Genomic DNA, 15,824 nt, shown 5'->3' with positions numbered 1-15,824 from the left:
CCCCCATGTAGGCAGAGCTTTGCTACCTCTCTATTGTGTCAGCAGGTGAATTGCCGTGAAGAAAATTAAAAAATGGACCTTGAGTAGGTACCTCTTATAAGATACGTCATCGCCTACGTAGTTACCCCTAGTGGGAGGTGGCTCCACCCAATTGGGTAGACCTTGTCTCTCTTGGCCTCGGATTGTCTAAAAGCTCCTCCCCACACTTCTGGGGTGGCCAAATGACTATTACCCACTATAGAAATGATTACCTATTCACGCTACAGTAAATCTTGCCACGGGTCTTATCACTTGTGTACAAAGTGGCAAGCCATAGCACAAATGTAGCCTTGCAACCATGGGGACAATTCCATATCCTGCTGGCCATTATCGAATTTGTTTGTTTTAGCCTAGACTGTGTAAGCATGTCCATTCACCGCCTACCTGGTGGATGGGTGGAGCCTCATGACGTCATATGTTTACGTCACAAATTGTTCTGGGATCCTTGTCTGTGATTTTCTCGGTTCCGGCATTGGCGACTTCATTTTACTCTATAAATATCAAAACTATCGAACTTAGGTACTAAATAATACTTGCAAAAATTATGTAGGGTTATAAAGTATACACTTCCCAACTTTCACCTTTATCCGATGCTTTGATAAAAATGTGTTGCTGAAAAACTGTTTCGTCAGCTCTGAATCCCTTAGTAGCAAGGAGTAAAGTTTTAAACTTCTCCCTCATAGCATAATGTTTGTTGGTTTTATAATATTCTATTTTTATTCAGACTTTTGTAAATGATTCACTTTATCAAATAAAATTATCCTGAAGTGAAGTGATATATATATATATATATATATATATATATATATATATATATATATATATATATATATATATATATATATATATATATATATATAGTTACCTGTATAGTCACTCAAAGAACAGGTGTTAAGTGAATGAAGTTGGTGCACTGGGGCCATAAGGAATAATGCATTTTAAATGGTTAGTTTTAATCTTCTCATAGCATAATGTATTTATTGGTTTTGTAATATTCTTACTGTATTCAGACTTTGTAAATGATTCACTATATCGAAGAAAATAATCCTGCAAAGTGAATATAGATACCTATATAGTTCCCCAAAGAGCAGATGTTATGTGAATTAAGTTAGTGCATTGGGACCACAAGGAAAGATGCACTCTAATTATGAAGTGGTGCATTGGGACCAGATACTAGGTGCATTCGGACACATTCAGACTAGTGTTGCTGCATTGAGGCAATGGTGCATTTAGTCCATAAACCACTGTTAGTCCTACAAAGCTTGTAACGTTTCTTGAATAAATAACTCCGCTAGATACCATCCAGTTTTAATGAGGTCCTGTTAGTAATTGTAATGGTATCTAGTGGAGATATTTATTCAAGAAAAGTTACAAGCTTTGTAGGACTAACAGTGGTTTATGGACTAAATGCACCATTGCCTCAATGCAGCAACACTAGTCTGAATGTGCCATGTATCATGGTCCGAATGCAGCTAGTATCTGGTCCCAATGCACCACTTCCTAATTAGAGTGCATCTTTCCTTGTGGTCCCAGTGCCGTCAGTGCCCCTCACGTAGTGCGCTGTATGCATTATTAAAAGGTGTTTGCAGAGTCTCTTCGGGTCCTAGCTGCAACCATTTTTTGGTCTTTTACTTTACCTTCATTCCTGCTTTATTTCTTCAATATTGCTGTCCAACCTCTACCGTATAACTAGTACTTCTTTTTGCAACTGTGGGGTTGTCTCCAAGTTTTACCTTTAGATCCTTGTACTTCATCTTTATTTTCTGAATCTCTGTCTTGCTGTCCAGTCACAACTGTCTATAATAGATGAAATACGCAAATATTAATTTACTTCATTTTTTATAAGTATCAACTAGTGCGTACTGCTTTTTTTATTAGTTTATTCCTAAACGTAAAACTGACAATCAACACAAGAATTTGGTACTTGCGTTGCTAAACAGAATAATCTCGCCATCAGTAAAAATGGGGGTGGGGTTGGCGGTTGGTGAATCAAACGACTGATTAATAACGAAAAAGGTTTGACGAAGCATTCTTCGTTAAGAAGACAGGCTTGCTGTCCAGCCACTCCACCTCCCCCTTTTCACTGGCTTATTGTCTCAAGGGTCGAAAGTACCCCAGTGCTTGCCTTGACAGCGTAAATTTCAAAAAATCATTCCTAAGATAGAGAAAGGAACAAGTAGACTGAACCACGACTTAAGAAAACTGGCCACGATTTGTGACGGATGTAGGAAAGTTGCTGCAAATACGGAGTTAAAAATAGAAACCAACATAATTAATTATGGTTAAAATGGAAAACAAAAGACAGCCAGTAGGAGACAGTATGCTCCCGTTTTTGGGGGAGAAATCAGTCATACAATTACCCAGATCGGAAATAATTCGCATTTTCCTTATCCATACACCCGTATTGTTTAATGAAAATCTTGTATCTCTGTCTCTTCGACTGGGTTCTCGGAACCGCGTACCTTCTTCCCATCAATAAGAGACCCGTGAATGGCGGGCGCTTTCTTTTGGGGTTATTCGCCAGAATGGAAGGCTGAAAACTTCAGTCCTCGATTGCTAACCTGATTCTTGACATGCACAGAAGCGTCCCGCTCACTATGATGTAAGTAAAATAGGAGGTTTGTATACTGTGAACTTGAAAAATGTTTGAATTTGGCATTTTTTTTTTTTGTAAATGTAACGAATAAAAAACGCGGTCAGTTCAGTTTAAAAGAATGGTTTTATCATCATCTCCCTTTGAAGCAGCTACTACAGCACTCTTACCATTTCTGAACAGGCTATCTTGATTCATCTTGTACAGAAGAGGAAACCATCGTAATAAAGATATGGGCAAATGGATTATAAGACGAAGATGTGTAACAAGAAACAAATAGCCAAGATAACTCAGTGGGGAGGTTAATAAGAAGAATATCATATTACCTTTTTTTATTTTTGTGGAAGCACTGATCATACAAAACTACACAGCATTTGCCACTGGTCTACCTGATGCCAACATTCATGGTTATATTAATAATTATTTCAACATGTTTATAGCAATACCCATTAACAGATACATTTGTGTTGATGCTGTTGTCAGGTAACAGGACAACCAATATGCAATAGGCTAAGTTAAGGAAATGGTGAATGTATCACATATATATATTCTTAGCATGGAGTTGCTACTATATAGAGGTTAGCAAGGAAATAAAAGGGATAAAACAATTTATATATATATATATATATATATATATATATATATATGTATATATATTATATATATGTATGTATGTATCGTCATACATACTTCTTATTTGATGTGCATAGTACAGTCGGTGGTTGTTTAAAGCCAGAAGGCAGCAATAAGGTAAGCCTTGATGATAGGCCTGGCTATTGGAGGCCTGTTACCCACAACTATAGGCTCAAAAACCCAAGTGTCTGTCGAAAGTTGTAAGCTCTTCAATTTTATGTTTATTAGAGTTTGCAAAGCCGAGGTCATGCATTAAAAAGATCTCTTTACACTTCAATTGCATAGGTTTGTTTTAGAAATTATATTATTCTCTATCTACAAAATAGAATAGATTTATTCTATGTAAGTATATGATTATTGTATATTTACAGTCAATTTCATGTAAAAATAACCTGGACTCTTCAATATTACTACTTCCAACAGATTTAATGCAGGTTTTTGCCTTCTTGAGTGAGACTCCGGGGCTGGTGGTAATCGGTGACTGAACCAGTCGTTGGCAGTCTTTTCCCATTCAATAGCCTCTTTTACGAAATGTAACATTCTGATGCCTTCATTACGTGACACCTCTGAATACAGAAAAACGTTCACGTTGAAGCGTCATTGCTTGGATACTGGAATGTAAGCAGGCTCTGGCAGGCGAAGCCAGCTATTTCTCAATTTCTGCACCTTCACCATGCATCCACTAGTCGTGTATTTCGATAACGTATCATGGGCACCTGTTTTTAGATGTCACTGGTGCCTAAATCTTCAATAACAGATGAAAAAAGGCTTCCAATGGCTAGTCGAGTCACAAGTTCCTTAAAGCTACACATCGGCTGATTGAACTAATTAAAGTACGACCTTTCACATTCACGAAAAAACTCAGACTTGGCCATACCTTCGAAAAATAAGTGCATGGGTGCATCAGAAAAATGATCCAGCAGGTTTAGTGGGGAAAAGGGGGCTGGGTAGAGAGGAAGGATAGCAAAATATTCCGGGTTGGGTTAATGGGAGGAAGGATTCACATGGGATAAGGTATGGCAGATAGAGATATGATTAGATTAAGTATGGTAGACAGAGATATGATTAGACAGTTAGAAAGTCTGATTTTGAGAGGTAGGAGGTATACTGTAGGTTGGAAGGAATGGGTAGGCGTAGATTTGTCTGAAAACAACACGGGAAAAGAGAAAAGATTTCGATGAAAGCATCTTCAGGATAAAAGAGAGGGGAATTAACTATGAGAACGCGGGATTATCAGAAGGAGGAACGAATATAAATCAAGGAAAGAGTCTGTACGAGAGAAAAAAAAAAAGGATAATGTTGACAAAAACAAAATCCCGCCATGATACTGAATTAAGAACACCAGTGAAAAAAATAAAATCTTTGCATATCGCGTCAAAGGCAGAGCTTATGGAATTCAGAATGCAGAAGGAATGTTATGCAACATAGCGGCTGAATAAACCGGAAAAGTGATTATTCTGACTAAAGCATTGCTATTGATAAGATGAACTGGAAGTCATTGTCAACAGAGAAAAAAAAATCCACTTATCTCAATCACTCCCGTGACATGAATATATAAAATAGTGAGGTAATAAGAATTTTTTTTTTTTTTAAACAGACTTGAACCAGTGATATCTTATGTGACATATAATCATTTATCGACGGAAGGGCGAATAAAACGTAGAATGAGATCAGCATCACTACTGCAAGAAAAATTCTAGCAAAAACTAATTTTCGAACTGGGCCAAAAGTTGAAGTAATCAACAGCGAAGAATTAAAAAGGAAAATTAGAAGTTATCTGAGGGGGCTGGTGGGTTATGGGAGATGCTAGATGCTGCCAGTTTGGTCATCTGAGGTCAAGTCTTCTCATTTGGTTCAAATTCATTTGTGAAGCTCAGCTGAATCGTCAAGGATAGTGATGAAACACTTTCTGAATATCGCTTCACGATGAATGTTGAGTGATGACAAAGAAATTGAAGTTGCTGAACGAAACTGGAAATACTCCAAAATCTTCAAATACATTATCTTTGATCTCTGTAACTTCCAATAATTCTCTTCAACTTTTCACTCAAATGATCCATCGGCAGTATACATTTATCAATTGGCGTACTTTATTTTTTTTTTAATTTTATTTTTTTACATTTTTTACACAAGCTGGTGTCCCGGTATTTTCATTCAACTATTGTTCAAGACGAGATCGGGTCGTTCTCCGATGACTAATGATCAGTAGCGATATCCTCAATAAAAGCGCTATATATACATAGCATGCTTCACCTCATAACAAAGTCAACAAGGAACCTGGGTCTGATCTCTGAAAAGGTCTGGTCTTCTTCTGCGAACTCATTCAGTGACGATGAACAGCGACAATCAAAACGGCCAAGTACATCAGTTTTGCTTTGATCAACTTTCTTTCAGGAGCCTTTCAGAGACCGACAACCCAGATTTCATTTTTTTACACAGCGGGAAAGGCATAAAAGGGGACTGCAGATTCACTTGGAAATATATTGATAATATCATCTGGGATAGAAAACTTGGCAATATGGATGGTTCAAGGATACTGTAAAACTGTGTAGTTAGTTACAAAGGCAGGATTATATCATATGACTTTCAGACGTCATTAGATGATTTCTATTATGGACAAATAATGCAATTTCTGAGTATCGTGGTGAGAGAACTATGAAGATTGCTTAATGGATAAAGGTACAATCAAGATACAGACCAAAACACACGTCTTTGGGTCTCGTGAGGGTGTATGGGATGCAAAAACATAAACATGGAAATATGCCTCAAAGATATGGCACTATGATGAATGAAGCACTGATTTACTTTTGGCTGCATTGTCTCATATGATACACTCGGGAAGGCAGAGGTTGGCTGAGGGTCACTCGGCAAGGAATCCAGGACCTATTACTGCGGTCCTGGACCCTCTCTCTCTCTCTATCTAGATACGGCTACGTTGGATGAAAAACTAGAGGCTACTCATGGACACGAGTGGGAAGAGCGCTGGGAACTGGGCTATATCTTCACTTTTAGGAGCTATGAACTACTAAACGGACTGCTGCTGTTTTCTGGATCATGAGGTACCAGGTTATGGTAAGAGGTAGATGATTTGGGTTATGGCACAGGCGACATTGCTTGCAGAATTCTGTCTTTTCCACTATTTCTTTTTTCTGTGTCCTATCCTTTCCTTTCAATACCTTTCCTTTCGGGAGCAAGTTTGCTAAAAGCAGTAGTTTATATTATCAGTGGGACAACGTACTACTCCTATACATGTTTACCATTATCATCATCATTGACTACAGCTAAGACTTTTTCAATCAAACTTCCACAATAGTTTTTTATGTAATCTTTTCCTATGCTAAATATTGTGAGTGTGGCCATGGCGAAAGAAAATGTTTAAGATAAGCGTGAGGGTCTCGTGAGATGAGGGTCCTTGCAGCAAGACTCCTGTAAGCAGTGTCCCCGATATCTGGGAATTGTTGCCTAGGTTTGCTTTTACCCTTTTGCCTGTCAGTCACAGACAGACGCAGCAAGTCATCGACACCATCGGCAAGGCCAGTCACTACGTCACCGGCGAGCGTAGCAGCAACCAGTGTCACCGTTGGAAATAATATCAATCACAGGGAAAAATTAAGAGTTCACCGGGACACCAGCACACGTTCTGCACTGATCTAGTTTCATCTACACACAAAATCCTTCAAGATTTTGAAATGGGATTCAAAGAGTCTATTGGCCTGACTAGAGAGCCTCATAAGATGCCAGGGATGTGTCAAGGAAAATTAACTGCATGTCCAGATTCTGATCAAGAAGTCGAAAATTGTAAACAGAAAGTATCTCGATGAAATAAAGCTTTAGAGAATAATAATTAGAACCAAATTTTGAGGCACGCCGAAGACAAGAGTCATGAAAACCACCTTCGAGAACATCTTCAGCACTTAGCGCCTCTAAATTCCGTTTTATCTTCACGGCGATGTCGATTGCGCCATATTCATTATCTAAAGGATGAAAACAAATGGTAATAGAATACTAAACTGCTTAAGGAATGAAGTGCATTACTTCTCGACAGATATGTTTTCAAGTCATGTAGCTTATTCTTTTTCTGTGCTAGAAGCAGCAAGCCCTCTTCATCTGTTTGCTGATGTGAAAGACAATGATCTGGAAGGCAGATCTAGGGACCGTCATTCAGAATGCCCATCTTGCTAATCTTTGATTCAGTAGTAACAGAATAAGAACGGGAAGGATGAACTACATACCAAAGCATCAGTTCGGCACAATGATGTGAAGCATAAGATAAATGACTCTCCTAAATAATGAAATAAGTAACTTTTGAAGCATTGGAGAGAAGAGAAACATTCCATCTCTACTAAATAATCAGGCTAAATGGAAGCGTAAGAAAGTGACCGTTTACTTTTAACTGATTCGCTTGAATCTCCTGAGCCTGATATTTTTTGGAAAAGATAAGCTGATTTTTCCTTTTCCTGAGACACTTCAAGATCGCTTACGACTTTACAAATGAAGCACTTTGCCGTTTGCCCAGGTCCATCCTAAGAGTTTTGTATATAAAACAGGAAATTATTTGCCTCTAACTAATCGTGGCACATGTACCAAGAGTCGAAGAAAGCTTGTTAAGTTTTTCTCAGCTTTTAATTTTCACTATTTTGAAACAACGAGTATCTTTGCATAACCAAGAACTAAAATAACATGTTTCCTCAGTTAAAACTTTTGCTTTTCAGTATTTTCAAATGAGAAATTAGACATTCCAAATGGTTGAAAACTTAATGTCACTCACAATTCATGTTAGACTTCCTGTAAAAAAATGGTCATGACAATAACTTTTCTGGGGCATTTGTGTACAGTCCGTTTTACATTGGCGATCGTTGCCAGTCACAATTATTGAACGCAGATATTCCAAATTTTACAAGTTATTATAAACATATTATACATCTAATGTACGTCTCTCTCCTCTTATTTACTTGTTGAGAATCATCTACTACATAACCTTTCAATTGCCAGCAGACATGTCAAAACATCACATTGTACACTTTAATATAAATTCAGAACTGCAACTTTTGAAATCTCACGTCCAGGAATGTTTCAAAACCATTGTTTCCTGCTAATAATGAATATGAACTCGTAGCACCACTTCTGTCAATCAGTCTCCTCCCATGTTTCTTTACTTCTTACAAAGAAAAACAATACAGTGTACAAGAGAGAAGGAATAACAAACTTCTTCCTAAGACTCTAATGGATTGCTTTCAACCACATTTGCAGCAGAAGAACAATGCTTTCATTCATCTGAAAGAGAGGCTTAAATTACAGGTCTATTACAGTACTTCTATGACTATTTGTATTAGTTTACATCTCCTATACCGAGAGTAAAGCGCCATCTTAGATATAATAATAATTTTGTCCTGGAAAGTAACAGCACACCCACCCAGCTTCTTCTCCAGCACTGAACACCATTTTCACTGGAAGTGAACAGCCTTTCTCATTTCTTTCTTTTAAATGTTTGTAGACAAACTTCATGGCACTTGCATTACTGTGATTGACTTAGTTCACATTTACCCTAAGAACAAGATTAAAAAATGAATTAAAATAATTAAAAAAAATGGTCTAGCATCGTATAATTCGTCTAGTGATTGAATTCGGATAATAAAGTCTCCATTTCAAAATCTTGAGACTGCTGCCTAATTGCCCACAGAGTTACTAGTAACGCACAGAACGGCGCTATGTCTGCACACAATTGTACTAGATGTGCAGCAACTTTCCTATCTGATGCACAGTCATCTTTATCTTCCATTTTCTCTACCTGTGCCATATCTTCCAAGTTGCAAAGCACCGTCCAAAGGTGCGCTCACACTTTTTCACTGCACAGTACCACTTTTATATTTGCTCAACACACTGCACAGTATCCACATATGCCTATATATCACCGGGGATTGAGCACTGTTAGGACAATTCATGAGTAATGAAAATGAACTTAATAATTGTAAAATCAGTGACTTAGTTCAGGTAACTGAGTATTCAAAGGTGCCCTAGGGCTTCCTGTCAAGGCTTGCTTTGTCTAGTTGTTTGAACGTCCCTAAGAATTTCGAAATACCTTAACTAAAAACATGCCAAGATAGAAGCAGTGAGGGTACCAAATGCCTCTACTGTGCAGGAATATTGAGCAGTTGGCGGGAAGGCTTCCTGCGTCATTGCTTCAAGAAGAAGAGGAGAATTCTACTGGTTTTGAGAAAAGTCAAGGGAAATCTCTTTTAATGAAGAGATGAAAGAGGTTGCGTTAACTACAAGTTCTATCTTGGGATCGCTTTTGAAGCACGTGATCCGTCAACTACCGCAGGAGGCCCTCCCGACTTGACAAAATCTTGTTCATTCTGCTGGTCGTGTGAATCCAGACAAAATAGCGAAGATAATTTCATGAGAAAATGTTTTGAAACTATTAACAGTGGATGCTTGGCACGTCAGTTATCTTGGTGGCCCAAAAAGGACCTAGTCATGTAGCAAATTATAAGTAATGAAGCTGCAAAAAATTCGGACAACAATCACCGGGTAAGGGAAAGCAGGGGAACAGCATCCTTATTGCATAATCAAATCCTTTTAGAATTCCTCGAGATATATATATATATATATATATATATATATATATATATATATATATATATATATATATATATATATATATCTCGATTGAATCAACTTCTGTATACATTAGTCTTATACTTAATATAATTCGCTATAATGAAATGGAAAGTTAGTCAGAAGTTACAAAGTGACGAATTATGAGGAACTGACTAAAATGAAACGTTCCTTGAGCAAGAGACGCAGTTCCCCTGTGAGTTCCCTCGAGCTTGACACTTCTAAAAACTAGGAACTTGCAAACTTAACTACGAAAATAAGCAATGTTGCTAATTCGGTAAAAATAACAATTGATACCAACAATTATGAGATAAAAAAATGTTACACTAAACTTGTATGATCATAACTTAAGAAGTACGCAACTTATCATAACTTAGAAATAGTAATTCGTATGTAAAATGGTGATCCTCACTACAATACAGGGAAAAAATAACTTGGTTTAGAATTCATTCTTTCATCATACAACTGTGCAGAGCCATCTTTTGCTGCTCTTACAAACCAAACCTTGGCTCTCTTAGCTTGCCATTACCAACCTAGAAGATACGTAGGCCTATGAATTACCTTATATAGAACCATTAATATAACTTATTTGCTATGTCATTTTCTATAGGTTACAGACACAAATGTTATCTGCTTTGTTGTCACCTTGATCATCCCCAAAAGAGAGAGAGAAAAAGAGAGAGCATTTTTTCCTATTTTTCTGGGGGAGAACTATAGCCTACCCCAGCACCATCATGGCTGCCACAGCACCGCCCCAGCCTCTGTTATTAGTCTAGAATTAATACTTCTATGGAAAGACGTGGTTGCTCACTGTAAGGTTACGGTATGGATCAATACTCCTTGGCAGAAAATACTGTTGGGTTGCGCGCTCCCACTCCCTCAGAGGAAAAGAGCACTCCGAGAGACGTGGCAGCAAGGTTGGGGGTTAAACAACGGTCATGGGATCATTACTGGCTATATGGTACGGGCAGAGGCCAGGCGCGAGCTGGGCTAACTAGTATTGCTGAGAACATGGCAGGCTGGTCATGATTACATCTTGACCTACCCTGACCTCACTCACATACTGTGGGACTGCCGCCTTTGACACACAGCACCACCATGATTTGCCATCTCTGTCTCTTGCATAGATTATATATAAAAAACTTAGAAAACTTAATGATGAAGACTCTCTGGAGTCCTGGAAAATACAGAAAAAGTACACTATTGGCTGCATAAAAATGTCTCCCCTCAATGAAGGGTAAGGAGATAACTTTCTCTACAGTTTTCATCCGTTTAACTCACAATCCTACTTGTTTGCATCCGAGGATGTGCATCAGTGGGCTTCTTTGTGCATACATGCGTGCATATAGGCGACTTCCCAACAGTTATTGTATTTATTTTGAACCATGGTGCATATGCAAACTCACACACATGCACCTATCCTATCACCCCTTCGCATCACGGCTTGTGTCAGTAATTCGGACCACATCGTCATCATCATCATCACCATCGCTGCTGCAACAAACAACAACAAACTACTGTACCTGTGCCTTACCTACATTAACAATATGGCTATGGGCTACACTACACTAGCCTAACACTGAGGACACACTGTGTTGGGGGGCAAGACTGCCACCGTGCAGGCATCACACCACTTCTGCATCACCATCCCCATCACCACAAACAAACATCAACCCTATCCTTACAGTGGCTATATGACTGTTGCGGTAATGGTTAGGCAAATGCCTCTAAAAATGCCCGCCCAAGTATTGCTACAGTGCCTATGTGAACAAGAGCAAGAAGTCCATGCAAGCACAAGCAAAGTGCTTTAGTAAGCATGAGCAAAATGCTCAAGCAAGCACAGTAGCCACACCCTATGGCTACAGTACTCAACACAGTCAGTCACCACAACAATACCTGCTACAACTATGAGGTAGACACTACAGTTTCTACTGCCGCGCAGGCCATGTGTTATATATATCTATAGGTTAATATACAGATTATCGCTTATTTACTGAACCTGCTAAGCATAGTGGAAGTGCATCCTAAAAGCACACCAAATGTGTTTTCTGTTACTGAACCCTTGACTAGTTGCACTTAAAATGCTGACAATATGACTTGGACAGAGCAGTTTACCATACGACTGGAATGGCTGAGAACCTTGTGTAAACACATTACAAAAATAACAATATGGGATCTGATACCTGAAATACTACCTGACTATCAGTAAATATTTTTTTTATAGAGGACTGAGAAGGAGGAGGATGAGGAAGAGAGGACTCATTTGTCTGGTTATTTACACTGAGATCAAGACGGGTAGTTTCATTAGTCTCAGCCGTGACAAATTTGTACTCAGCAGAGACTTCAAACTCCAGCCGTCTGTACGGTTGGGGATTTTACCCTGGCTGGACGGAGAATTCACAGACACAAACCAAATTCAGAACATAATAATAGAAGTAGCATGAAGTAGAAACAGAAACTTTTAATAGTCGTAGACAATAGACATTTATGATTAAAGCCACAGATTAAGCAATGTGCTGAAACAGCAGAAAAACTTAAGCATTCTTAGCTGTGAAATATTTTAGTTCAGTGCAATGAAAGATGACACACTGCTTAGTTCATATGGCCTTATTAAATCAAAGTGAGAAAGAAAAGGAAAGGAAACTACGGGCGTTAGGTCATGGTTCCATCCCTGTGTATATGATGCCTAAAAATAAAACTGATATATATTCATATATATGCGGCTAGAAGGAATGCTGAGAGTGATGATGCCAAATGGAGCTACAATATGCACCAATATGTTGTACCTGAGTGTTTTTGCTCAGAGATAATAATAATAATAATAATAATAATAATAATAATAATAATAATAATAATAATAATAATGAGTGATCTGACAAATAAGCAAGATGATGCCGCATTTAGAATACAGTGATTGTTAACAATAAGATATGGCAACTCTGGGCGCCCATTGGTGCATGTGTTGACAAAATTTGCAAAAGGTTAATAGCTTCATAACTTTGCACTTTTATTAGAGAGAGAGAGAGAGAGAGAGAGAGAGAGAGAGAGAGAGAGAGAGAGAGAGAGAGAGAGAGAGAGAGAGAGAGAGAGAGAGAGAGAGAGAAGTATATCTTTTGACATAGAGAGCACAAGTCGACATAAGTTCATTAATATATCATGCTTCTTCATCTTAAGAGGAGAAATCTTATATATCTTAGTCCCAAAAATATAAGCACCAAAGTAGGGCACCAACTGGTTTACCATAACAGTGAGGCGGCCACAGAAAAGTTTCAAGTCATGCACAATATACAATATATCCCTGGTGCGTGTATGTGGATGAACAACAAGAGCATCGTGTGTTTGGGGGCATGCATTTGTGTAGTTATCTCATGAGGAGCAAACACCCAAAAGTCACCATCGGCCTGAGTGAGAAAAAGTATGTACAGGAGGGATTGAAGCCCGATGAGTCCCTGAGAACTGACAACTGCTGGCGATGTGCACTCTGCCTTTTGCCCTCGCCCTTCTGATATATATACATATATATATATATATACATACATATATATGTGTGTGTGTAGTGATGGCAGTAAAGTCAAATTGGGAATGAAAAGGGGAAATTGCTTGGTGAAATAGTGATGTGATGACATGGGTTAGATTGGAGCACACACTGAAGTTAATTCTTATTTCATACAGATTAAGGAGTACAAAACATTAAGAGAATAAGGAATATTGCTAGCTCTACATAGATAAAGTAGAAAGAGATATGTATTGAATTGTGATGCTAGTTCTCGATGCATCACTGTGGTCTTGTGAGGTATGTGAATAGATTTAAAAGAAAGAGTATGTTTCAATGAAAATGTAAGATACATTTTAAGGGTATTATAGGCCACAAGATATCAAATATTAATATTTCATTGCTTTATAGAGATGAAAATAAGATATGAATATGTTACACGGTAAATTTTACGTTGCATAGCCAAAGAGAAGACGTGAGGTAGAAGTACCAAAGCTGTCATGGCACAAGTGGTGTAATATGGTTAAAAAGTCATAAGAAGTAATAATAAGGAAGTGAATATGATAAAATAAGGGCTCAGGGCACAGTTTAGGCAGATTACAGGTGACAGGGGTAAAAACTCTCATAGACACTAGGTCACACTGCCCTAAACAAACATCTTTTAGTTGCATCCACTGTGTTATTTGTACCACTGCTGTGATTGCTGTGTGACACTGCACGGCTGTGTGTGTGTGGGAGATGGCGGTTCACTACTGCACTGCCCACTTTGCATCATCCTCGTTATCTGAGGGTTCAGGTGAGCGAGGCGTGACGGTAACGACTGTGGCACCACCACCTAACCTACGTGGGCCCCTTCCATCCATATTTACACTACCCAGCTCCTCGTCGCTGAAATCATCAGAGCCATGTCCACCATGGTCATCGTCTCGAGGTGATGCGCTGCCACGTATCAAGTCAGGTCGGGTTAAGTCCAACACACCACCTCCAAGAGGTCGTGGGTGCAAAAGCTTGCGCTCATCTGGCAAACTATCCATAGCTGATGATGTCAAGTCCACACCTGAGGCACGCATCATTTGGAGATAGGTGTCAAGCAAAGAAGCCCCCACAGGTTTGGGCCCTGGATAGAGATCTAGGTGTCGACTGATGGCATCATATGGTCGCCTTTCCTTCATACCATCTTCTAGATCTCTGACCCCAATATCTGACTTGAGAAAATAGCCACCGTTCTCTTGTGATGTGGGTGTGTTGTTGGCTTCCCGGTCCCTGGATGTAGTTGTGGTAGATGAACCGTTGTCACTGCCAGAATTATTGTCTCGCTCGCGTTCTGGTCGACGATAATTTTGCCTGACAACTTCCCCGACGCCTCCAACCATCTGGATGTACTTGGCAGCCATTTCCGGATCCCAAGGAGCTGGCATGGGTAGAAGTGGCAGGTCTTTAGTGCTTATGCCACGATGCTGGCGACTCATGTGTGAGTGGAGAGAATTCCTCGATTTAGCTACTGTTCCACAGAGCACACACCGAAATCCGTTACAGTTCGAATGCTTATCCTCCATGTGGGTCCGCAGAGTATGGGCATTTTTATAGATCTTGCCACACAAGTGACATGGACGAGGGTCAGTGGCTCGTACTCTGTAGAAGTCGAATCGGGGTCGACCTGAAAATGATAAATTCTCTATTAATCAAACAATAATACTGGAAATTTTGACTGGCTGCCGTGTTAAATGTTATGTTCTTTCTAATATTATGTTTTTTCTTTTACATAAACTATACTACACTTGAAACGGCGTGAGAGAAAGATAATGTAGTATTACAGTGTCAAGTTTTACCTATTTGTGGGCACGGAGATTATACTCATCATTCTGAAAAGTATTATTAGAATAAGATTTCCTTTTTTTTTACATATGATAACCGAGTGTTCAAAATGTCACCAATTATCGTAAAAAGTATCACTCGTGTAAAACTTTCTTTTCATACGACTGAAGAGCAGCTTTGTTCAGACATTCTTCTAGTTGTACTTGAGCGCCCTACTTATTTATACATATAACGGGCCTCTTGGAGTGGAGTTTAAGCGGATTCTTAAAACAGCCTGATTTCCTCTTGCAGTGGGTCTGCAAGGATTTTGGTACAATTAGTTTTTGTTTCTAAATTGTGGTGTACAGAGGCTGGGTTTTGTGACTGCGGCCGAAAAAGAACCTATACGCTCAATGACCTCTTTCCTTTGTCCATATTCTGACCATCAGCTAAGTTTTATTGATTTTATTTATGTAGTTTTTCATTAATATTATGTCTAAGCACTAAGGCCTCCCATATCTTGTTTATCAATATACGAAGTTACTTAAGCGTCATAAGTAAGCGTATAGCTTAGTTTTAGACCACTGAGCTGATTAAAGCTCTCCAGGGCTCACCTGTTGAATTACAATTTGTTTTACTGTTAAGAACCATGTT

At 38.8% G+C, this 15,824-nt stretch overlaps 1 protein-coding gene across 1 annotated transcript in view; it reads right to left on the bottom strand.

Annotated features, from left to right (window-relative positions):
* Window positions 1-2,949: 2,949 nt before the first annotated feature.
* LOC136836310 (protein abrupt-like) overlaps window positions 2,950-15,824 on the bottom strand; it is a 634,746-nt gene continuing 621,871 nt past the window's right edge. The window contains exon 8 of the mRNA XM_067100440.1: window positions 2,950-15,033. Within this exon, the coding sequence (XP_066956541.1) occupies window positions 14,126-15,033 (908 nt within the window). The 3' untranslated portion in view covers window positions 2,950-14,125. The remainder of the gene's footprint in view (window positions 15,034-15,824) is intronic.

The sequence above is a fragment of the Macrobrachium rosenbergii genome, chromosome 4, assembly GCF_040412425.1.
Source record: "Macrobrachium rosenbergii isolate ZJJX-2024 chromosome 4, ASM4041242v1, whole genome shotgun sequence".
NCBI lineage: Eukaryota > Metazoa > Arthropoda > Malacostraca > Decapoda > Palaemonidae > Macrobrachium > Macrobrachium rosenbergii.
Note: the sequence above shows the minus strand (reverse complement) of the source record. Positions and strands in the feature narration are given on the sequence as shown.